Raw genomic sequence first — 24,547 nt, forward strand, 5'->3', positions numbered from 1 at the left:
AATTCTTTGTGGGTGTTTAATTCCATATAAGTTAAAACAGTCTTTAACATTATACAACAAGGATTGTCTGATACAGTGTAACTAAAGATGTGTGAGATTAGAAAGCTCAGTTTTTGTTACAAAACGTGGGACTTTCTGAAATTGAAAAAGTCAGTTACAGTGAATTTATAGTTCCAGGAAAATTGTGCCAGTGTCACCCCAATTCGCTATTTTCAACAATAAAGGTACAGAACTTTTTTTTAATATATATATTCTTCAAGTTCCAATGTTCTGCCTTTAATCAGTCTTTGTTTTAACTTAATATGTATGCTATTTCACAATAGATCAAATGATGTATTGCTCCTTAACTCATGAGAATCTTTATGAAATCTAGTAGTGTGGAGTACCCTATTGTGTTGAATATGTGGACTTTATTGTTATATTTTTTGAAATCCAATTCCATAATGAGCTTGTATTCTAACTCCTGCAGAAGAAGTACTCAATCACTATTTACATCACATACAACAACTTTGTGTTCCATTGTCACTGGTTACATATTGTAAAGTTGTGAAGTTGTCCAAATCCTGGATTCATCTCAGCTGCCCAGCAATCCATCGGGTTTTGGGTATCCAAAAAGCTTGAAGTCCATCTCATACATCTGGTAAAGCTTTTGCCTGTCCTCTATGGACACTGATTTGAAATAGTTCAACAAATAATCCTTTGTGGTCACATTTTTATAGGCAGGAGGGAACTCAATTTTGTTGTCTATCTTCAATATCTTCAGCAGATGTTTAGCATCATCTTGAAGAGTCTCTTGATGGCCAATAAAATCATACCTGAGAAGTAAAAGAAACCAAAGTCAGTCTCTAGAATATAAACCTCTGATATAAATTATGCTGCTTGAACACTGAATTCAACTATATCTACCTTCAGAATATACTCAGAAAGGCAGAAGAGTTAAAGACAAATTGCAAGGTCAAGGTAAATTAACTGTTACTGAAATCAAAATCTTGAAAGACAGGTATTCAAGACGTTGACGATTACAGAAAGTCAAAAATCTGTAATGTGATCTCTTTTCTGTTGTTGTTGTTTTTTGTTTATTTTTCACCTTTTTTGCTCTTATCAAACAAAAAGAGCATCTTGTTGACACAATATGACTGTGGTAGCTTTTTAAAAAATTAACGTGACAATTGAAAGTATTATTCTCTGCATGATAAATAATTGAATGAACAAAAAAAATTATGTGTGAATCAAAGAATAGCAATTTAATCGTAAATCTATATTAATGTATGTAAATACGTATGTCATATGTATAATAATCATTTGTGCTTTATTAGGTCTATTTTAGCAACCCACAAAATAAACTGACTTCATCTACACGTTTGAAACGATCTTTCACATGCATTTTACAAATAGCTTGCAGAGCTTTAATGCAATATTTTTAAGTCAATAATCTCTCTAAACAACTTATTACATTGATAACCTTTACTGCAATGGCCTTACTCTACAAGGCAGGGATGGCATAAGCGATGCATCTGCTTCCAGTGCTCATTCAAAGGCCTTGGTGTCCTTGGGTCCAGCAGGTATTGAACAAAGTGGTTGAATGAGGGGCGCACACCAGATGAGAGCACCTCTTCGCTCGTAGTTGGTGGATTAGACTGGTTACCATACAGGCGCAGCATACGTCGACCATAGCCATCATAGAATGCTTTTTTGTAGTGTTCGAACTTGTCTCTGTAGGCAGAGATGAGACGGATGAATGGACTTCGGACAAACAGAAACTTAGTGTAGTGCTTCAGCTTTGCCTGTAAACAACAAATAAATATACGTCAATTCTAAACCACATTAATATTTGTTTTCATGGAGTTAGCTCTAACTCCTGTTAGTGATTTATTGATCCAGAAACAAAGGTCAGTGTGCTTTATTGTAAGTATCATTAAGTATTTTTGAATGAACTGACCTTTAACTCTTCTCTAGGGCTTCCAGTTAGGTATTTGATCATGGGGTTCGTGTGGACCAATTTCAAGGCCGTAGGGTCTCCAAATGGCTCACCCTGTCTCAAGACAATCATAATCCTCTTCCAGTTTGTACATGCTACCTGAAGATTGAAAGACCAAAGTTATAAGGCAGACTTGTAGTGATAAACATGTGAGATATCCTCACTCTGTAAACCTCTTAGTAAATGAATTACAAATAAACATTACATTAATCCAGACAAAGTGAAAAGGTTTGAAATAGCCAGGGTCCCCTGGCCCACTTCATTGACGTAGGATATAAAGGTTTTGCAATTCAAAATCTTTTAAAAGAGAAAAGAAAAAAAATGTTACCTTTTTTTTTTGTATCAATAAGATGCTTGTCAAAGCACTGGTAATCTTAAATGTCAAGATATTTCAAGATCATGGGATGTGTGTATTGGATTTTTTTTTTTTTTTTTGCAGCCCTGAAAGTCTTATTTGAAACAAGTCCCACTATAATAATAAACCTAAAATGTAACTTGCAACTGTTAAAATTAAGAAAAATAATAGAAACATGCATAGAAAATATAAATTCCTGAACAACAAGAAATTCAAAAGTACCACTTCAATAAGTGCTTAGCTACTGTGTACAAAGATGTGCCGAGGAATATTTTTATTTTTCAGAAACATAATCAATATCTCAAAATGTTGGGGTGTTTTTAGTGAATTCAGTAGATCATGTATTCCACGTGTTAATGCCAAATTCTCTAGTGGCCCGCACAGGCCACTACAACAGATTTCTCACTTCATTTTAGGATTAATGTATTCATTAATGTTGATGAGAACATACAAATTTTTAAAAAATGGACAGGCGGACATGATAGTCAAAACGCATTACTATATCCTAATCCACTGAATGGAGGGGGATAATAGCATGCAGGTATACTGTTGATTTCTGAAATATGCGAACAACAGTAAAAAGACAAACATATATGACATGCTTCACATTGCATAGTGTAAGGTGTGGTACCTCACAGTGTCTTTATCACCTTGGGAATATAACAATAGATGATACCATGCTCGTCATCCACAAGGAAGTTTGCGCGTTCCCTTCTGCTCATATCTTCTAAGCTGCGGTTCCAAGTAGGAAGAGTTCTTTTGACGCTTTCACACATTTCTCTTAGCTGCTGTTTTCTCTGTTCTTGCGGATGAACAAAGCTGTCTGTTGAAACTAGAAGAAAATGTGTCACAACTAAAATTATTTCTCATTTATTTGGTTGTTTCTCTTGAGGAGACGACAGGTGTGACAGAGGTCAGACCTCATCCTTCAACCCCCACCTGACTAGGGTTTGAGTACCTTAATGATCCTAGGAGCTGTATTTTTGTTTAACTTTATTTTACTGTACTAATCCCTGTAGGGAAGTTATTAATCCACTCTCACATACATTGTTAGTCAATCTTCATATATACAGTAAATATATACAGTATATATATATATATATATATATATATATATATATATATATATATATATATATATATATATATATATATATATATATATATATATATATATTGTGTACAGGTCCATAACCCACACAAGGGGACTGTAAGAATGCAGAGGAGGTAGAGTGGCGGGCAGTTCCTTTCATGGTGCGCCCCAATGAGCAGCTTATAAAGGGGACGATGCCTTGTCCAAGGGTGCCTTTCAGTGCTCGGAAAGTGGGCTGACACCTCCCACTGTCAGAAACAGTTTTCTATGGCAATTTGAGATTGCAATTTTGACCCTAGTAGGGTCTCCATGGCAAGAAAGTTCAAGGTGAAGGGTCATAGCTTGGTTAATTGTTCAACAACTCCATATCCACAGAGTCTGGTTTGCATTGATGGCAGTGTGTCAGACTCGTATCCAGTTGTGGTTGGATTCCTCTAGAACGACCCATATTTACTATTTCTGTGTATAAATTATGTGAATTGAATCTCTAGTTGCCGCAAAGTGGCAGACGGTGTCAGATTCAGTGTCCTTCGGAGCCCATCTGTTTTTGCAGACGACTGTGTCGTACCGGCCATGCCGAACAGTGACTTCCAACTCGCACTGAAGCTGTTTGCAGCCAAGTGTGAAGTGGCCAGAATGAATATCAGCACATCTAAAGCTGAGACTATACAATAGTTCCCAACTGAAAAAGTGTGAAGTGCTCACTATAGGGATGAGAAGTGTCCCTGCGTCAGGCAGAGACGTTTAAGTATTTCAGAATCTTATTCATGAGTAAGGGGAAAATGGAATGAGGAAAATACAGGCAGATCAATAAAGCTCCCACAGTAATGTGTTTGTGCTACCACTCCATGGTGGTAAAGAGCTCTCCATCTATCACTCTGTATACATTCCAAACCTCATCTATGTTCATGAGCTTTGGGCAATGACCAAAAGGGAAAGCTCACCACTACGAACAACTGAAATTAGTTTTCTCTGTAGAGTAGGTGCCTTAGAGATAAGTTGAAAAGTTCAGACATCCTGAAGAGGCTCAGAGTAGAGCCCCTGCTCTCCTGTTTTGAGGGGAGCCAGCTGAGGTAGTTCGGGCATCTGGTCAGGATGCCCCCTGGACGACGACTTCTTACGGAAGTGTTCCAGGCATGTCCATGTGGGAGGAGACCCAGAGGCAAACCCATGATTCGCTGGAAAGATGTATCTCTCAGTTAGCCTGGGAACACCAGGCTAACTGGGAACACCAGTTAGCCTGGTGTTACTTGTTCTTTAAAACAAGTAACACGCCTTTCTGAGCATCTTCTACTTTTCCTTTCAGCTTTTTCCCTTCAGGGATTACCAAAGCGAATCAGTTGCCTCCATCTAGCCCTGTCTTCTGCATCCTCTCTCACACCAACTACCTTCATGTCCTCTTTCACTACATCCATAAACCTCTTCTATGGTCTTCCTCAAGGCCTCCTGCCTGGGAGTTCAAAACTCAGCATCCTTCTACCAATATATTTACTCTCTCTCCTCTGGACATGTCCAAACCATCTCAGTCTGGCTTCTCTGACTTTATCTTCAAAATCTCCTACTCTGTACTCTTCTATCAACATCCTCAAAGCAAATACTGCATCTTTTTTGACTAGAACCCATGCTGCTGCACATTAATGCTCACTTCTGCCCTTAGTCTTGCTTCAACTACTTTTTCCCATAACTTTATTGTATGGCTCATCAGCTTTATTCTTCTGTAGTTGCCACAACTCTGCACATCTCCCTTGTTCTTAAAAATAGGCACCAGCACACTTCTCCTACATTCCTCAGGCATTTTCTCACTATCTAAGATCCAGTTGAACTTTCTGAGCGTGATATGTAGAATATAAAAAAGAGACAATATTTACCTGTCTTTATGCTTATTATGCTCAGCATGTCCAGTTGGTAAGTGGACAAAATAATGACAGACACGATAACCAAAAATCCAAGGATGAGCTGGAATCTTGTGCATGATTCCATAAAACCTGGACTCTTGTCCTCCTTCAATCAGAAACGGAAAAGTAAAAATAAAACAGTAAAAGTAGAGCAGTAAGTATAACAGTAAACATAGACTTTAATGTGTAATCACTTATACTGTACGCTAATGTACTTCTAGTTAGATGCAATCTGCATTTCATTGCTTTGTACCTGTGACATATGCAACGGCAATAAAGTTGAAACTAATTTAATCAAATCTAATATAAATTTAAAGAAACTTGGTGATTTGTGGTAACAAACAAAATTGTTCTCTCAGCCGCTGGAATGTAGAAATAAGAGTGTCGCTCTAGGCAAGAGTTAGACCAATTGCAACCACTTATGCTCACACTGAGACCTATAGACAATTTACATTGTCCAGTTCATCTAAATTGCATGTTTTTGTTTGTGGAAGGAAACTGGAGAACCCAGAGACAAGTCACGCAGACAACTTAAAAATTCCATACAGGAGTGCTCCAGGTGGAATTAAGCCTGGGGCCTTCTTACTGTGACGGAACAGCAAGTGATACGTATGTAGGGCCGCTATACTAGATGAGTATGCAGCTACATTTAGTATTTGACAGCATGAATACATTCTTTTGTATGTAAAGCAAAAAATGTTGTGAAGACGAAGTACTAATCTTAATAACATTATGTAAAAATCTATTCATAAAAGCCAAGAATTCTGGCATACCAATAGACGTATTCACTGTCAAATGACATACATCCATATTCTAGAATAGCCTTTCTGTGCAGTGTTCTGTGGCATTAGAAGAGAAACGGAACACACATCAACCACTCACACACATTTGTACCTAAGGGCATTTGAGGTCTCCGGTTCACCAATATTGCTGCGTTGTTTCTGGTCTATAGGAGGAACCCAGAGCACAAATCCACGGGCTAGTCAGTTCACATATCACTGGCCGCTGTAGGAGGGGTGTCTACTATATGAGTTCCTCAGATATGGAATGGCTTGCCTAAGAAAGTCAAGCTTCCTACACAAGATTGTCTTTTTAAAAAATCCACAAAAATCCTCAAATTATTATTTAGTAAGGATTTCTCAAAAAACATTGATTTCCTTTTTTTTTATAAATCCTTAAAAATCATCTAATGATTATTTAGTCAGTAAGGATTTCTCATAACTCTCTTTTGTGTTTGTATTAATATTAATTTAGATTCTTAACTGGACTACAATACATTTCACTTTTTATGCTGCACTTGAGTATTGCTATCCTCTTTTTGATCAACTAAACATTATTACATTTCATCCTAATGCTCTATTTGTTGTTTTGTTTATCCATATTTTAAAATGGTTTTTTTTCTTTTTTATGTTATATGGAGGTCTGTTTATTGATAAAGCAAAAATAAATATATATTCATAAAATTAAGCAAAAAAACTCCTGAATTATTAGTTAATCCATGAACACATTTGTCTAAGTTGCTTATATAGAATAAAATGCACATGAAGTTACAGTCATAATTACTGCATTTTGTATTGTGATGAGAAGAATCAAAGAATACATGAATTACAGATGAAAATTCCTGCATCTTTTAATTGCCTCATAGTTACCTTGAAATCACAAAAACATAAAATCACTTTTCTACTGATTGTAGGCTATTGTTCTTAGAAGTTGATCTACCTCACCTCACAGCCAGTCACACTCTTTCTTGTTCTCTAGTAATTCAATTAAAACAACGTTTACAAGCAATCAATTAATGTCCCAGGTAAATTATAAGATCTCTGCATTGAAAATCATTAGTTATACTAAACATATTATACTAAAAATTGTATAATAAATTGTAACAATATCAGTCATCACGTTTTGCCTTTCATATTTCAAAAACAAAAGGTAAGTCCTAAATGTCTAGAAAAATGTAAATATTTCATTAAAATATCAAGTTATTAAATTCAAAAGTAAAATCATATGTTTTGAGCCCCTGACATCTGGTAAATACGCTAATATTTGCAGAAATGTTTTTGCAATTACCTCAGTGCCTTACCATGTTTTTCTTCATGTTCTTCTGTTATTCCTGCAAGTCTGGCTGCACTGCTACATGTCTTTTTGAGAAACGGAATGCCATCAGACTGCTGTCATTATCCAGGTTGTCTGATGACATTGCTTTCACCAACCACACCTGTCAGAGATTTTTTTCTTTGCTTTTAAAGGCAGGATCTCTGTGTCTATATAGTTTCGTTCTGTGGTTTTCTTTTTTGTTTTTTGTTTTTGTTTTTCAATTCTAAAATACATAGGCACAATGTACATGGAGAAATCCGTGAACATTGAGATTGCCAACCAAATCAGGTCAACATGAAAGTTAGTACCAATAGAGTAAACTATAGGCTACTTGTAATAAAACTCTCTGTCACAATCTGCCTATTATTTTGTACTTTTTTAATTACTGAAAGGGAGCAAATACATCATGTTGCTCCTGTAGGAGCAAAATGATGTGTTGAGTCTCCTGGGGATAATTGGTGCTCAGGCATAAGTTGGAACCAATGTTGGCTGGCTTAGGTTTTATGCCCGGAAGCAATAACAGTTTTTTGTCCACTGATTGCTGAACTCTGAATGTTTTCCATTTTGCTGTTAACCATTGATCGAGATAACTGAAAAACTTAATGAAAATAAAACAGAGTAATCAACAGAATCAATCTATTTTACACCAATGCCATGGAGGCATACAGAGCTACCCCCCTCCCCCTACCACAAACTAGTGCGCCTACATTCCGCTTGTGAAATGGCTACCAGTTACAACCCGGAAGCTGAGGAGACACTTAGGGACTTCTTCCAGTCTGTGGAATGGAATGTTATTGTGGGCTTGTATGGGGAAGACATCGAGAGGTTGGCTCAGTGCTTAACTTATTATTTGAACTTTTGTGTGGACATGGTGGTGCCTGCCAGAACAGTCAGATGTTACCCCAACAATAAACCCTGGGTAACCAAATTATAATAAATAGCTGGAAGAAGCAGGTGTTCAGGAGCAGGAAGGAGGAGGAAAATAAGGAAGGGCCAACAGAAAGTAAGACTTGTGTGGCCAAAATAATGCATGGTCACATTTGAAATACAGTTATAAATAGGTATACAAATCCAGGAGACTGGTAATGTTTGGCAGTGAAGATTTTGTAAAACCGGAAAGACAGGAAGGGGGTTATGGTAACTTTAGGTACGTGACGGAGGTTTCGGTATTTGACTGGAAATCCAATGTCTCCTGTTTTCCCATCAAGGAAAGGACACACACCCACACACACTTGTACACACAAATGTGGACCTGTGAGGTATAAAAAGTTTATGTGAGATGAGTTTGATGGCTGTTTTCCCAACTGATCTGGTGTGATGTATTAAGAATCAAATTAAACAATTTCCATTTTGACTGTCAACCATTCTTCTGCTGCTCCTGTCTTTATTTCAGTTTTTAATGTAATTAATTTAATAAATTCAATAATTAAATAATTGATAACTTAAATTAATTTAAATTATTAATTACATTTAATTTAAATTTATTTCAGTTTTTGCTGGACTAGCACTCTCACTACATACACTCAACAAAAATATAAACACAACACTTTTGTTTTTGCTCCCATTTTTCATGAAATGGACTTAAAGATCTAAATTTCATACCAGATACATAATATTACCATTTCTCTCAAACATTGCTCACAAATCTGTCTAAAAGTGTGATAGTGAGCACTTCTGCTTTGCTGAGATAATCCATCCCACCTCATAGGTGTGTCACATCAAGATGCTGAACTGTGCACTGACATCATTAGTGCACTGGTGTACCTTTTATACCGCCGACAATAAAAGGCCACTCTGAAATTTGCAGTTTTGTCTCACAGCAAAATGCCACAGATGCCACAAGTATTGAGTGAGTGGGCAATTGGCATGCTGACAGCAGGAATGTCAACCAGACCTTTTGCTCGTGCATTGAATGTTCATTTCTCCACCATAAGCTGTCTACAAAGGCAGTACATCCAACCAGCCTCACAACTGCAGACCACTTGTAACCACACCAGCCCAGGACCGTCACATCCAGCATGTTCACCTCCAAGATCGTCTGAAACCAGCCGCTCAGATAGCTGCTGCAACAATTGGTTTGCATTGCCAAACAATTTCTGCAAAAACTGTCAGAAACCGTCTCAGGGAAGCTCAACTGCATGCTCATCTGGCACGTTGGAGAGGTGTTCTCTTCACGGATGAATCTCGGTTTACATTGTTCAGGGCAGATGGCAGACAGCGTGTGTGGCGTTGTCTGGGTGAGCGCTTTGCTGATGTCATTGTTGTGGATCGAGTGGCCCATGGTGGTGGTGGGGTTATGGTATGGGCAGGCATCTGTTATGGACGAAGAACACAGGTGCATTTAGTGTCTGGTATAAATCCTGTGTATATAGCTGTAGAGGTGCCCCGCTCGGAATGCATGGGTCATATAAGCCACCTGGGTGAAATAAGGTCACCCAAAGTTGGTATGTGTTTGATAAGATCCAACCGTATGTGTATGGGAAGATCAATGTGTGAATTTGTGTGACTGATAAGCCCATTGAAAGTATAATTATACATATCCCTGAGTCAGTTCAAATTATGGGGAACAAATTGGGGTAATCCTGTCACAGGCCCTGCTAAGATGATGGAAGGAACAATGGTGTAAATATGTGTTTATAATTGTTTCATTTTGGCATCGTACCACAAAGGGGGTTTACATTGATGGGTACATTGAACATGAATTGTTTTGAAAGTTTGAGCATGTCGATAAGAGAAAGAGGGAAAGAGAGAATGTTAATATCTAAAGAGGTTTGCAGTAAAATGAAAGAAAAATTATGTTTGAATGAGATGGAGAAAAAGTCATGCAGGAGAAGTGATAGGATAGGGCTCTGCTGTATCAACTGTATACTGACCTACTGTATGTGCATTTTTTTTTTCCTGACACCTAAGGACACTCACACTGACTGTATTTTGCAAAGATGTCCTGTTTCTTCCGTAGCAGCATTCTGTTGAAATTGTAAGGGTGTCAACACCGGATGCCTATGACGATGATATCAAACCGTCAGCTGCAACCGACATGAGACAAAGCATATGCACATTGGGATCCAGAAGTGTTAACATACCTGTACATGCTGTGGTGGTGACGTGAAGGAGGTTGCAGACCCACAAAAGACTGGATGTGTTTAGTGTTCATCCTACAAGGCCGAAAATGCAGTGTGAATGCTGTGTTGTCGGACACCCTCCACACCATCAGTACAACTCAAGTACATGCTACGTTGCAGTTCTCTGATGACACCGCGATCGTGGCATATATCAGGGAGGGTGACGAGGGGGACTACAGGAGAGTGGTGACAGACTTTGTGGAGTTGTGTCAGTGAAACGAGATACAGCTGAAGATCTCCAAGACAAAGGAGATGGTCCTGGATTTCCAGCGGGCACCTATTTTGCCACTGCATTCTTGTCATTCCCTTTGTAAAGCCATGCTGCCATTTGCTTTTGCCTTTAGTTTAGTTTAGTTTAGTTTAGTTTAGTTTAGTAAATTTGAAAGGGGACAATGTAATTTCATAAAACACACGATTACAAATGGTTAAAAAAGCCAGAATTAGCCAGAAGGCTAGTTTTCATCTGTAGTCCCCTTTGTCTTCTGTTTGCACTGACATGCACTTCCCATTATCTGACATATTCATGCACTGTCCCACCCCACTGATACTAAGGTCCACATCCCATCACAGTCCGTATTGTTTAACTTCTTAAATAAACTTTTGTTCAATTTTAGAGCCACCCTGTCTACATCTCCCTCCTTGCTGTGGCCAACAAGTCAGGCGTAACAGTTCCTTGTTCTCTAAATGTATTTTAAACATTGTTTTTTATGTTTGCCTTTTCTCTGAACAAACATGGAGGGAGGAGGATAGGGAGGGAGCCAGGACAGCAGGAGCAACCAGGACACATTACGTATACACATTGTCAAAAGTCAAACTAAATCCGTATACAAACCCAGCCTACTGTTGATTCTCCCCAACTATTTTTATTTGTATCATATGAATTTGCTTGGCCAAAATTTGGGCGAGACAATATTTTATTTTGTCATTCAATAACATGCTGTAACGTGTAACATAGCTTAAAAACCCTTTAAGGTATTCCAAGTTTTATTTTCTGTTTTAGTCACATGATACACACAGGAGTTATTAATTGATAAAAGGAAAAAGAAATTAACAAGAAATTGAGAAAACAACGGTGGTCTAATATTTTGTTATTGATTGTTCTCTTCCCATTGCTTCACATTCTGGTGAAGCAATGAAGCATTCCACCATAATGCTTCACATTCTGGTGGAATACAGAATGTGACGTTTATCCTCCACTGAAGTATTAACACATTCTTTTTTCTCATCCTTTTTTAACATAGCATGGCTGGACAGTAGCAGAAAGGTCCCAACTCCACAGATTATCACAGTGAAATAGACGCTCAGTGGTTCATTCTGTGGACTATCCAACTATGTTTTTCAACTATGTCCTCCTCATGTATTCCCTATCTATCTGCTGAAGAACTTTATAGAATTCACTTTCTAAAAAAAATAGAAATGGTTTACTAGGACCTCCAGATTAGGATGGCAGATCTGGACATAGAAATACTGGAGTAAATGTTAGAGGTGGGTGGGGGTCACAGGTGAATCATGTTAACTATTAGAATGTTAACTATTGCAACGATACAAAAACTAACTTTGTATTTGTAAGAAATGAAGATGACCAAAGGAAATGTGCATTGTATGGTTGTTGTTTTTTTGCCCACTGTGATGATGGTGGTGATGGTGACTTAGACTCTGAAATTATTCCAGCAGATGGTGTCTGACACTGCTTTGCCGTCCTGGATAGCAGGAATCATCCAGAGGTGATGCAGGTTCTCTCCTGTAATGTATAGTGAATTCATTAGAGTGGATTGCTCTGACTCTGGGTTACCTCCCTTTATGAAACCAAAAACCTTGGTTTTCCCTGGTTTCAGGATTAATTTACCCAGGTTTTCCACTAAACGTGCTTTATGAAATGGGCCCAATATGACTGTTGCTCATATAATTAACCCTTGATTCAGAAACTGTCCTCCCCTTTATGTGCCTGTCTGTGAGATTAATTCTAACAGGTCTATTTTGGGAAGTGAGTTGCAAATGTTCTCATTAAAAACTGTTCTCACTAATACAGTATAAGTAAACATATCACAGACATGACATTTAGAGCAAAGACTGTTATGGATTTCTTGCATGGCACAGGGGTGTCCTCCAGTGGTAATCTAAGGACATAGAATTGGGATTAGAAGGTTCCTGGAAAAACATGAACCTGATGTATTGCTCCAGTTCTTTTATATAGGAAATCAATAAAAATGATCCCTTCATCACATAGTCTATGTGAATTGATACTGACTCCAAAAGAAAAGGTGAGTGTGCTTTTTGTTGTAATCATTCATTCTCTTCCACTTATCTGGGTCAGGGGATCAAGGGCTAGGTGTTGGGTCATGGGATCAAGGGCTAGGTGTTGATCCTTCTATTTGCATGAGCTTGTCTCAAAGATTAAGCCATGCATATCTAAATACACATGACTGGTCCGTGAAGCGGATAAACAGTTGTAGACTAGATAACTCGTCTACAACAAAATGGAAAGACTTTTTTATTTGTATTCTAAATATGTTTGTAATTTTTCCCAGGTGAATATGGGTTATTCAACGAAAACTGTTATGATTTAATCTTGTAATTTTGAGGTTTTAATCATATAAAAGTGCTGTTTTTCTTTATTTCATACCATGTAGAACATGTACCACTTGCAACATATTTGTCAAGCTCAGGCACCATTTTAACATATTTCATCCACAGATCAGAGTTAATTTTTGTTCTGTGACGGGTTGGAAAAAGTAACAAGCAATTTTAGCCAAAAACTAAGACAAATTGTTATCCATTTCAGAAAGTGTACTTTTGTACAAAACACCAAGTTAGTTAAAAAAAATAATCAGCCTTGTTTCTTTAAAAAAAATCACACTAACGGGTAGGAATATAGTGTAACAAAGTGGACCAATTCAGATGGACGTTGTTCAGACCACAATAATGACAGCCACTGAGAAATTACCACTGTTTTGTCTTAATAGCTGCTCAAAAAAGCATTCACAGCTAACTTTGCCAGCACTCAATACTCAAAACACACTCACATGGCTATGGTAGACAATTTATGATAATGGACCAACTCTGTAAAACAATACTGCAACATTGCTGTTGCTATTGTCACAACTGTAACAACAAAGAATGTCTTCTTTTATGGGCCAGAAGAACCTGTTGTTTCCAACACCCTGCATACACTAAACCTGTACATGCTTTTTTTTTTTTTGGCCTAGATATAGGTAATGTCATATTGAGCACACACCATTTGCCAGTCATTTCATCCCAGGAAATGCCTGCTGCCACATTAGATGCTTTTTTTATTGAAGCTGAATTACTGAGTGGTAAAACACTGACATTTTAACTGCTTTTGTGTGACACATGCAACACATGGATCTTACTTCTCAATTCAATTCCAATTCCAATGAATAATAATACCACACACGACTATGATTCCACCACATTCCAGGCTTTAATGTGATGGGGTAGAGGTGACGGGATAGAAGATCAAAAACAAATGTGGCAGAAATTCTGGATGGGCTAAAAGCTAACATGCTGTGTAACTTGAAAATTTGATTGAAAAAAAATGTTTTCCCCATTTTTGTGTGTGACAGGTCGGAGATTGTATGCTTAATAGAGAGGATTTTGAAAGTAAAATCTACCAAAAGAGTTACCAAAGAAAAAACAGCAACTCACCATTGTTTGAACTTGTCTTCTTAAAAACTCTTGAATTATGTCACTTTCTTTTGGTGGCATCACTGAAAGTTTATTGCTTTTTGGTGTAAAATTATATTAATGTCAATGTTGTGGACCCAAATTTTTAATTGGTGAAAAATATAAAGCTTTCACAGAGAAGTTACCATTTCTGATACATAAATGGAGGTACATCAAAAGAATAATCAGGTCAATAGTCTAGATGAGGAGGCAGAAGGATGTAAGGTGGAAGAGCAGGATGATAAACCAGAAGAGGAAGAACAGTCCTAGCACACAGGCTGGTTTCCTGATGAATGTAGGCATACAATTGTTGACCATATTCTAAATTGTGGGCCAGATGGAGTGGGCAACCAAATATCTGAAAAACCACTGTATCCTCAGTTATCCAAACATTTAAATATTAGAACAAGGAGGTAACCCAATAATATCGACTGTAATGTGCATACAGAAATACTGTGTAATTAATATAAAACTTCAAAATGCCTAGTATATACAAATTTGGTATTTTACTTTTCTGTACTATATTTTTGTTTACCGCATTGGATTGGAAATTATCATGCAGAAGTGGAAGAGGGTCACTTGGAAAATCTAACATTTGTAAATGAGTGTTGCAGATGTGTAATGCCTTCATTTTTCCAAATACAGAAATTAAGTGTTTGTTGCGAGTGAACTTTGGTTTGCTCCAAGTTATCAAAATCCTGACTTTATCTCAACCATCAAGTAATTCAACAGGCTTTGAATAGCCAAAAAGTTTGAAGTCCATCTCATACAATTCGTACAGCTTTCTCCTTTCCTCCATGAGTACTGGTTTGAACCAGTTAAACATAGAATCTTGAGCAGTCACATTTTGATTCGCAGGAGGGAACTTCCACTTCTCAAGCTCCAATATCTTAAGCAGTTGATTAGTGTCTTCTTGAAGAGTCTCTTGATGGCCAATAAAGTCATACCTGAGTAGTAAAAGAAACACAAGCAGCCCACAACGGTAAATGAGGAAAAAAAGGACTATTTTGTTTAAGCACAGAATTGCATTAACATCATTGCATTATTATTATTAGAATAAGAATGATAATGATGATGATGATTACTATTTCACATAATTTTTAATGGTGCAGTTAAATTATTTTCAAAATGGGTAAAAAAAAAAAGAGGGAAGGGGGGGTGATAAGTCAACTGGACTTGCATAAGTATTTTTAAAGATGCTTTACCTCTCATCCGAGAGACTTCTTCAGTTATAACTGATTATTCAGAGTCCAGATACTCATGGTGAAGCACAAAACAAAACAATTAACCAACACCACCAAGACAATAGGTATTTGCATTCCTCACTGCACTGGACAGCATCCATTGAACAGGAGAGAGAAGGCAAACAAAAACACGTCGTGACCCCTGATATTGCTCGTGTATCTAAAAAATTGAGGAGAACCTTCAGTAAACACAAGATTCCCATACATTTCCAGCCTAGTAGCAAGCCAAAACAGAAGCTGGTCAGCCTTAATGACAAAACACCACAAACAGAATAATGTGGGGTATGCTGTCTAGTGCAGTGAAGAAAGCAGACCAAACAACTGTTCCACAAGCATATGAAGAAGAAGAAATGGGAAATGTACTTTAATAATCCCCTTTCGGAAATTCATTTTTTCTTTTTCTTCTTCATATGTTTGTGTAGCAGTTGTTTAGAGCTCAACACCGGAGAGCCAGTTCCTCAGGACTAGTCCTGGCAGTCCACCTGCACTTGAAAGACAAAGGCCACTCCTTTGAGGACAGTAATGTCCAGGTTTTATCCAAGAGAGACACATGGTTTGAGTCATTACCATATAAATGGTAATGACTCCCAATGAGATTAATTGGGAGTCATTACCATTTGTTTTCAGCTCCAACAGGAGTATAAGAATGATGTTAGATAAAGACAAAGGTCTGGTTATTACTTGACAAGCAGCATATGAATAACTAAGGTATTTAATGGAGGTATAAATGATTAATGTATAACATTAAGGCACAGCATACAAGAGCTATTGCACAGATTAAATAAGATATAGGATCTGTTGCGCACATTTCCAGTTTAAGTTCACTTTTTTATGGTATGTGAGTAGAAGCTGTTGAGATGTCTGGAGCTGCAGGACTTGATAAACTTTCAACATTTCCTGAGGGGCAGCAGAGTGAAGAGGTTAATGCCTAGTGGGACAAGTTCTGAACTATAGTTGTTGCTCATCCCAAACATCAGGTTCTGTATAGGTCAGTGAGCTAGGGCAATTGGATGATCACAAATCTTGTATTTTTTGTCAGTCACAGTGCAGCGTAATAACCAGATTTATCACAAAACGCGTGGTAGGAGAGAAGAAAATCCATGAGCGGCACTATTACATGGTTAGTAAAACCTTCTGTTCCGTTTTCTGTGGCATATCACATCACATCTGTTACAGAGCATGCTTAATGAAACCATACTAGTAGGCAGTGACCCCACCCTGTGACTGCCACCTATTGCAAATTATACCATCAAAAAGAGTACCAGAATATAGTATAAGGATACGTTGGAAGGTGACTGAGACATAACCCCAACCCCAACAACACTGAAGGAAATTTGACAAATTGTACGACCCGTTAAAGTACAGTATTAGACATTTCACTTACATTAAGGATCTGGGTGATTTATTTGTCTATGATGCTAAGCAATTTAAGTAATAAAAACGGCAAAAAAAATTGTGTTTGCCATGTTTATTTTCGACAAGTTCTGTTAAACTGCTTAAGGAAATGTGTGAATTCCAGAATTAAAATGTGTCATAAGCTGTGTTTACTTAACATGAGCATGCTGCCATTTTGCTAAAGTCTGATCCAGAACAAAATGCCATCAACCAATTTCAATTAATATTAATTTGGTTAATGCTGTTGTAATGCTGACATATAGTTGCTTCATTTACCCATCAATGCAAACTGAGCTCTTTTATCAGAAACAATGATTTTTACCAACATTTGTTCAGTGGCAGAATTTAGTTTTTACTTGGTCCTCAGGTCAGTAAGCCTCTATCTGAACACTGACATGACATTTAAGCTACAATTCTGAAGAAAATGACCTTACTGTATGAGGCAGGGATGGCAGAGTTGGTACATCGGCCTCCAGTGCTCATCGAAAGGTTTTCTTGTCTTTGGGTCAATCAGGTACTGTACGAAGTTGTGGAATGTAGGGGATACTCCAGATGCAATGGCATGTTCCTTTGTCTCTACTGTATAAGACAAGTTGCCATACCGGTTCAAAATGAGGAAAATATAGCGTTCAAAGAATGATTTCCCGTACTTCTGGATCTTGTCACGAAAGGCAGAGACGAGACGAACAAATGGGTCCCGCACAAACAGGAACTTTTTGTAGTGCTTGAGCTTTGCCTGTAAACAACAAATATATATAAACTGTCAATCACAAAAATTCTGTGTCATGAATCTAATGGGACTGACTGATTCTGATAGTTGATTCAGAAACAAAGGCCTAAAAGAAATATTTTTATAATAACTTCAAGTGAATTAACTGACCTTCGCTTCTGTTTTATTGATGTCTTTTAGGAATCGAAGGGCTTTAGAATCATGGGCATCGCGCCGACTAATCAACACGAGGTCTTGATCTGACGACAAACCATACCTCAGCGCATACAAAAGCCTTTTCCAGTTTGTACATGCTACCTGTAAGAAGGATAGGGGTTAAAGGCAGTAATTTTCAAATTTTTCATTATGAAATAATGGCCACCCTAACTGAGCACCTGTATTAATCTACTTAAAAATTAACACCAACATGTGAAAGGGTCATCCCATATAAAATCAATTAATCCTGATAAAATTTCCCACCTTACCCACTCAATAGCAGATGATTTTTTTGTATAATAACTTTACTTATAGTGTGTTTTAATAAGCTGCACAAAAGTCCATGTCCATCAAGAACTACGTGTCATATTTTGCCTAGAATTTTTTGTTTGTCTTCGTAATTAAAGGAGATAACCAAATAAAATTCTCAGAGATGAGAAACATATTTGAGCACTAAGCACATCAATTACATAATTTCCCTCTGGAAAAATAAAATATACATCTATCTAGCTATCTGTCTATTTCACGTTCACTTTAGGTGGGATGCGTGTTTGGTGGAAATGTGTGTGTTTGTACAAAAAAACAACCCAAATAATGGTTGAATTAACAGTCCGTATTTTTCGGACTATTAGGCGCACTTAAAAACCTTAAATTTCATCAAAAACGGGCTGTAGGTCTAATAATCCAGTGAGCTTTGTATACTGTATATGCTTTCAGCAGTTGTGGTTCCTCTTGCTGACATCGAACCAGTTTTAATATCTGTTTTAGAACGACTTTGGTAAATTCGAATTTGACGACTCCAAAATAGCTCCGACCATGAGACAGTCTTAAGCTTGAACTCCATTATATAAGCATAACAGTCAAGCCGTAGAGCATGGTAGTAGAGCAGCTGCAAGGGAATTTAACTTAAATGAATTGATGGAAAGCAAATGGCGGTCTATGGGTGCTTCTTACTAGCATTCTTTGAATTCCAACTAATGAGCTATGCATCAGACGTCTGGAGAGAGAGATGAAGACTCTATGGTCAGGGCAGCATTCCTCCTTCCAAGCTTGCTTTGAATGTACCGACTGGCATTGCTTTTCTGCTGAATGTGGTGAAAACACTGACAATCTCACTGATACAGTTCCATCAATTCATTTTCTAGAGATGAACGTAATCATCTCATCTTCAGCCACGTTTCCGCATTGCGGGTTTCAGGTGTTGCCAGAACATATCCCAGCTTGCTATGGGCGAGAGGCGAGGGACAACCCGGATGCACTGCCACCAAATTCTGGGTTCTCTTGTGTAACCAAATATCTGATAACAATGATTAGCATGAAGAAAAAGATCTTCTCTTGAGGTAACGGTCAGGCAAGACAGGCTGAACCTGTCGTTAGAACGGAAATATCCAAAGCCAAAATGAAATACATGAACAAAGTACAGAATATGTAAATGGTGATCTCAGGTCAACCTGGTAGGACATCAAACCAATGGCGGAAAGTAATCAGTGTAATGACTCCAGGCAGTCTAAGTATACAGTAAATTGAATTTTGATTATGACAGTATACCTGAGACTTTCATTGTTGTCTTGTAATGCTTTGCATTAACTGCCAAACTCTCCAGGTTACGGAACTCTGATAACTCAAAATGATATCATATCAAGATGAAGTCGTCCGTGGAACACATACAAACGCCAAAATCTTTTGTGTGTGTATGATGCATATGTCAATAACAGTCCTGTGTGTCCCGTAGTGTATGTATGTCTTTATCACCTTGGGAACGTAACAGTAGATGATGTGATGCTTGTCGTCATAAATTAAGTTTGCCAGTTCCCCATCACTCAAGTCATCTATACTGTAGCTCCAGTCCTTTTTAATAGTGTCACACATTTCTCTTAGCTGCTTCTGTCTCAGTTTCTGCAGTCGATGGATTGGCTCTGTTGTGATGACAAGATGAAGATGTGTTCACTATTTGCAGTTATCCCTGGTATTGTTTAAGGTGATTTCCTTTAAGGATCTGATGTAACAAAGCAGTCATTCATCTTTTCAATGTTCATGAAATTTTTAATATTGAATCCAAAAATGGCCAGAGTTCACATATCCTCTGTCAAGTAGTTTGTGGTCTAATTCCCAAAGATCTTCACATGAAAGTCAAGAAATACAACCAAACAATTCTTTAACCAAATTTCAAAAGATTATTCAAACAATGAAAACTGTCAGAACAAGATATGAGTTTGTCTGTGTGTGTGTGTGTGTGTGTGTGTGTGTGTGTGTGTGTGTGTGTGTGTGTGTGTGTGTGTGTGTGTGTGTGTGTGTGTGTGTGTGTGTGTGTTGTGTGTTGTGTGTTTTGTGTTTATATATCTATCCATCCATTTCCTTGCCAATGAGATTATAGTAATTGAATTTCCCAGTTTGGGATCAAAAGTACAGGATCAATGAAGTATATCTGTCCATCCGTCCACCTATCCATCCATCCATCTAATTGTCTTGTCTACTGCCCCTACTTCATGCAGACACAGGGAGAACACACTCTAAAAAATGATTCAAGGACCTGGTAAATGTGACAGTAATATAAATGCTCAATAAAAATTCTGAATGTCATCATGATGAGTATTTGATTTGACTACATCAAAATTAATTAGTAAAACTCCAACAGGAATATTTGTCTGAAATAGACACATGTAAATTAAGTGTACTTACTTAAAATAAAGTATTATTTGACTCACAGATTACATGGTTTAAATATCTAATAATCTGTGTATTTTTCACCAGCCTTTTTTGAGACTATATTAACAAATGTCAGTTAGTTTTAATAAGTAAAATTATTAAAAAGTCAACTCAATTGGAGTAGTAACTAACAACTTAAAAACATAATATAAACAGATGCACTGAAGACTCACTCTGGCAGTGGCTCAGCGGTAGAGCAGATGTCTTGAAAACAGATCGCCCAGCCATCGGTGGCTCGAACCCCGCTCCCGCCAGGACATGTGAGCTGATGGTGGGAGACGTCAGCTCACCTCCCAGCCACTGCCTAGGTTCCCTTGAGCAAGGTGACGTCCTCCCTCATTTTGGGGTGCGACCCCCCCAAATTAATTTACTCAATTTGTGTAGGTAATTGAACCAAATCAGTTTGTTAACACGTACTAGAAAATATTACTTAGATTTTACTCATGACTCAGGTTTTGTTTTAACAGATTTGAGAGCTTTCATATCTACTCAATATTTGTGAGTGTAAAAAAGGTTTCACATGTTTCAATTAAGTAACATACAGTATTATTTTTTTGAGTGCATGCCAACTCACAGAAAGGATATAATATAAACACCAAAACACATAAACTTACCTGTCTTTGCTATCATTTTTTGCAGCATGTGCATTTGGTCAAAGGACAACATGATGAAATACAGGATTACCAATAATACAAGGAGCACACTGAATATTTTCCATGGTGCCATCATACTTGGGAGTTATACCTGGAGTCAGCTTCTGTCAGAAAGAGTAAACGTATACCGTGAATGGTTGAAAGGTTAAAGTAACATCAGCAACACATGGTCAAAAAATACAGTCCAATATGTCAGAACGTGGGGAAAAAAATAGATCATTACATAAAAATGTCTTTCTTGATATTCTTTGATGACAAGTTTTTAAAATCCATTTGTGGACAAACATGCAAATCAGTCACCACATTATGCACCTTTCTTCAATGTTCCTTGATAGAAGACCTGATTCTGACAGGAAAATACTTCTCAAAAAGCCCAAACTAGATGGACAGTTTCCTCCCGAGATCTATGGTTCAGAGGTGTAATATGAAGTGTTGGCTGTTTGCAAAGCAAATATTGTGAAAAGAAAATGTGTTTTCCTTCTAAGCTAAGCAGGACTTGACATCCGTTACACCACAGTACCTTTTATCAAAACACAAATTCAGTCACACCACTGTACCTGTTGACTGACGACAGCTTAGTCAAATAACTTGATGTGGTGTCACTGGGGGTAGCATTTGGACCCAAATGCAGAACACTCATGTAGAAGCTTTCACTCATATTTAATCAGTAATGCAAAATTCCAGGAAACACAAGACAACTCTCAAAGTTCAGCAAACTAGACATGTGGGCAAGGGAACAAAACAATCTGGCACAAAACTAACAGAGTAAGGATAAAAAAGCCTCAGGCTGATCAGCCTGATCAAGTCCAGGTGTTGAGATGAGGGACAGGTGTGGAGATGAGACTTCGCCCAAAAGTCCGGCCTCTTCTCCCGCCACACCCCGGCACAGCAGAGCAGCAACACCGAACCGTAACAGTATCCCCCCCTCAAGGAGCGGCTCCCGACGTCCCACAAACAGACCCGGGGGAGGGTCAGGATCGAGCTCCAGGACTGAATGGAGTTCAGGCCCAGAATCGGGAACAGGTCTAGAAACCGGCTGGAATCCAAGCTTTAAACCGGCTGGGGAGCGAGCGCAGACACAGGGTGATGTGCGGACCTGGATGCAGGCTGGGGTGCGGACCTGGAAGCGGGCTGGGGTGCGGACTCGGAAGCAGGCTGGGGTGCGGACTCGGAAGCAGGCTGGGATGTGGACTCAGAAGAGGGCTGGGGTGCAAACACTGAAGCGGGCTGGGGTGCGGACCTGGAAGCAGGCTGGGGTGCAGACTCAGAAGAGGGCTGGGGTGCAAACACTGAAGCGGGCTGGGGTGCAGACCTGGAAGCAGGCTGGGGTGCGGACCTGGAAGCGGGCTGGGATGCGGACCCGGAAGCAGACTTGGGTGCAAACTCGGATGCAGGTTGGGCTTCGGACTCAGAAACAGGCTCTTCTGGAGAAGAGCCTGTTTGAGAGCCCAGCACTGTATCCTCACCAACTTTTCAACTGCTGAACTTCTTCAGTAAACCTTTTTGGAATACCATTTGTCTCATCACTAAAGATATACCTCTCAACTGAGCTAAAGAACCGAAGAAGATTTTGTTCAGAGAATACACCAAGAAGAGACGAATTTAAATCCACATTTTTATTGGTTAAGTGTGCTTTATAAATGAAATTCAAAAGAAAAAAGGCCAAGCACATCAGCAAACCAATTAGGCCAGGTGCATTTCTCAAAAATACAATACAAATACAGTTAAATAAAATAAAATTCAGAAATAAATTAAGGCTGAGTCTCAAAAAGGCACATAAGCAGACTCAATCAAAATGAATACTAAAGCTGACTCAATACAGTAATTCAAAATAAATAGTATAACATGCCTCTAAATAAGGCAACTAAACAGCAAAATGTCAACAGGCTTTTCATAAGCTAACGTTACAGGAACTGACAACAGACAACTTTGTGTCCTTGACATGTTTTGCATTTAAATGATACCTTAGGCTGGAGCTGCTTCGGTGATATGAAAATTCTCTTTTACAAAAGGTACAATAATAATAATAATAATAATAATAATAATGGATTAGATTTATATAGCGCTTTTCTGGACACTCAAATACGCTTTACACCGGATACATTATTCATTCACTCCTCATTCATACTTGGTGATGGTAAGCTACGTGTGTAGCCACAGCTGCCCAGGGGCAGACTGACGGAGGCGTTTACAGTGCAGAATCACTGCGTTTTTGTTGATAGTCCCGTCTTTGTTCTTTTTATAAATAAACTTTCCCCCCAAACGTCCGAGTGGGCTTGCCTCGCTCTCCTGTGTCGCGTCCATCTCTGTTGTCAGTCCCCCTGCTGTTGACTAGTGGCACAAGTAGGAAGTGACGTCACTGCAGCGGGTCTGCTACGGGTCCCTCAATGGGCCAAATTTCCCACTCGCGATTAATTGCGTTAATTTTTAGAGCGCGTTAATTTGCAGCGTAATTAATTAATCTAATTAAGGCGTTAAAGTGACAGCCCTAGTATGTACATATATACATACAGTATTGTGCGCCTTCGTGCATTGGTGCATCACAGCTCTCGAACTCACCGCGGATTTTTGGTAGGCAGTCACGTGATACCGTACGTGCTCGGTTCCATGAGTCTCAGACTTATGTGAGACACAAAACTGCTTTAAACAGTCGACAGGAGTGTGGAAAAAAGTAAAACGGGGAGAAGGTATGTATGTGGAGGGTTCATAAACGTTTAAATTACTGTAAAATTAAAATAGTTTGTTGCTCTCAATTAATTGATAGAGCAACAAACTTAATTGGTTCCTGGAACGCATTAACTGCAAGTAATGAAGGCACACTGTGTATATACATATACAGTACGTATATATACACACATACTCTATATCATACACTTATCAATTAATGATTTGGTCAAAGAAAAATTTTGTATTATATAGTCATTTACAAGAGCCAAAACAGATGTTGGAATGGATTACACATGAAAACAACAACTGCCTGTATTTGTATTGAAGGCCAGCAGGTGATTTCATCTGCATATGAAGCGTTAAGAAATGAACCATTACTCAAACCAGTAGCCTGAAATGGTCCGACGCCTCATGAGGCTTCATCTTACCATCACTAGTGATGTTCCCTTTTTTTTCTGATACATGCCACGGACTCGGTGCGCGTTCCCATGTGAAACACTGCTCCGGAGCCTGCTTCAGACATGGAAAAACCACGTGTCTGATGACGTTTGGCACACCAAATGCGCCGAAACACTAAGCACCCCATTCACCATGTGACACACTGGCACTTCTTTCACCAGGTGAAACAGTTTAGTGGTCCGGATCAATGCGTGATCCTAAACACCAGCCGGTCTAAGTGCAATTTAATAAGGTAGAAACATTTTGAACTTGTGCCGCCGAACAAAGTAGATTTTAA

At 38.4% G+C, this 24,547-nt stretch overlaps 2 protein-coding genes across 4 annotated transcripts; both read right to left on the reverse strand.

Annotated features, from left to right (window-relative positions):
• Positions 1-574: 574 nt before the first annotated feature.
• LOC137590980 (carbohydrate sulfotransferase 12-like) lies at positions 575-2,050 on the reverse strand. Its single transcript, XM_068308837.1, has 3 exons — positions 1,940-2,050; positions 1,483-1,784; positions 575-815 (listed from the first exon to the last, which is right to left on the reverse strand). The coding sequence occupies exons 1-3, from the start codon at positions 2,048-2,050 to the stop codon at positions 575-577; spliced, it is 654 nt and encodes a 217-aa protein (XP_068164938.1).
• Positions 2,051-13,742: 11,692 nt separating this feature from the next.
• LOC137590883 (carbohydrate sulfotransferase 12-like) lies at positions 13,743-21,553 on the reverse strand. 3 transcript variants are annotated; one of them, XM_068308715.1, is made up of 7 exons: positions 21,457-21,553; positions 21,106-21,248; positions 20,665-20,826; positions 19,538-19,701; positions 17,741-17,887; positions 17,295-17,596; positions 13,743-15,168 (listed from the first exon to the last, which is right to left on the reverse strand). In XM_068308715.1, the coding sequence occupies exons 2-7, from the start codon at positions 21,218-21,220 to the stop codon at positions 14,931-14,933; spliced, it is 1,128 nt and encodes a 375-aa protein (XP_068164816.1). In that variant the 5' UTR covers positions 21,221-21,248; positions 21,457-21,553; the 3' UTR covers positions 13,743-14,930. The 3 variants fall into 3 exon arrangements, with proteins under 3 accessions (XP_068164816.1, XP_068164815.1, XP_068164817.1); XM_068308714.1 differs by having other exon boundaries at positions 21,368-21,533; XM_068308716.1 differs by lacking the exon at positions 20,665-20,826 and having other exon boundaries at positions 21,368-21,533.
• Between the last annotated feature and the right edge of the window lie 2,994 nt (positions 21,554-24,547).

Source organism: Antennarius striatus, chromosome 23 (genome assembly GCF_040054535.1).
Source record: "Antennarius striatus isolate MH-2024 chromosome 23, ASM4005453v1, whole genome shotgun sequence".
In the NCBI taxonomy this organism is placed as follows: domain Eukaryota; kingdom Metazoa; phylum Chordata; class Actinopteri; order Lophiiformes; family Antennariidae; genus Antennarius; species Antennarius striatus.

Bases quoted from the DNA above. Each gene is read 5' to 3' on its own strand.
- LOC137590980 (XM_068308837.1), bottom strand. From the start codon at position 2,050: ATGATTGTCTTGAGACAGGGTGAGCCATTTGGAGACCCTACGGCCTTG. The intron at 1,785-1,939 runs GTCAGTTCATTC...TGTTGTTTACAG, and splicing joins GCCCTAGAGAAGAGTTAAAG to GCAAAGCTGAAGCACTACAC. The intron at 816-1,482 runs GTAAGGCCATTG...TTTACTTCTCAG, and splicing joins TGCCATCCCTGCCTTGTAGA to GTATGATTTTATTGGCCATC.
- LOC137590883 (XM_068308715.1), bottom strand. From the start codon at position 21,220: ATGATGGCACCATGGAAAATATTCAGTGTGCTCCTTGTATTATTGGTA. The intron at 19,702-20,664 runs GTGAGTCTTCAG...TCATCACAACAG, and splicing joins ACCGCTGAGCCACTGCCAGA to AGCCAATCCATCGACTGCAG. The intron at 15,169-17,294 runs GTAAGGTCATTT...TTTACTACTCAG, and splicing joins TGCCATCCCTGCCTCATACA to GTATGACTTTATTGGCCATC.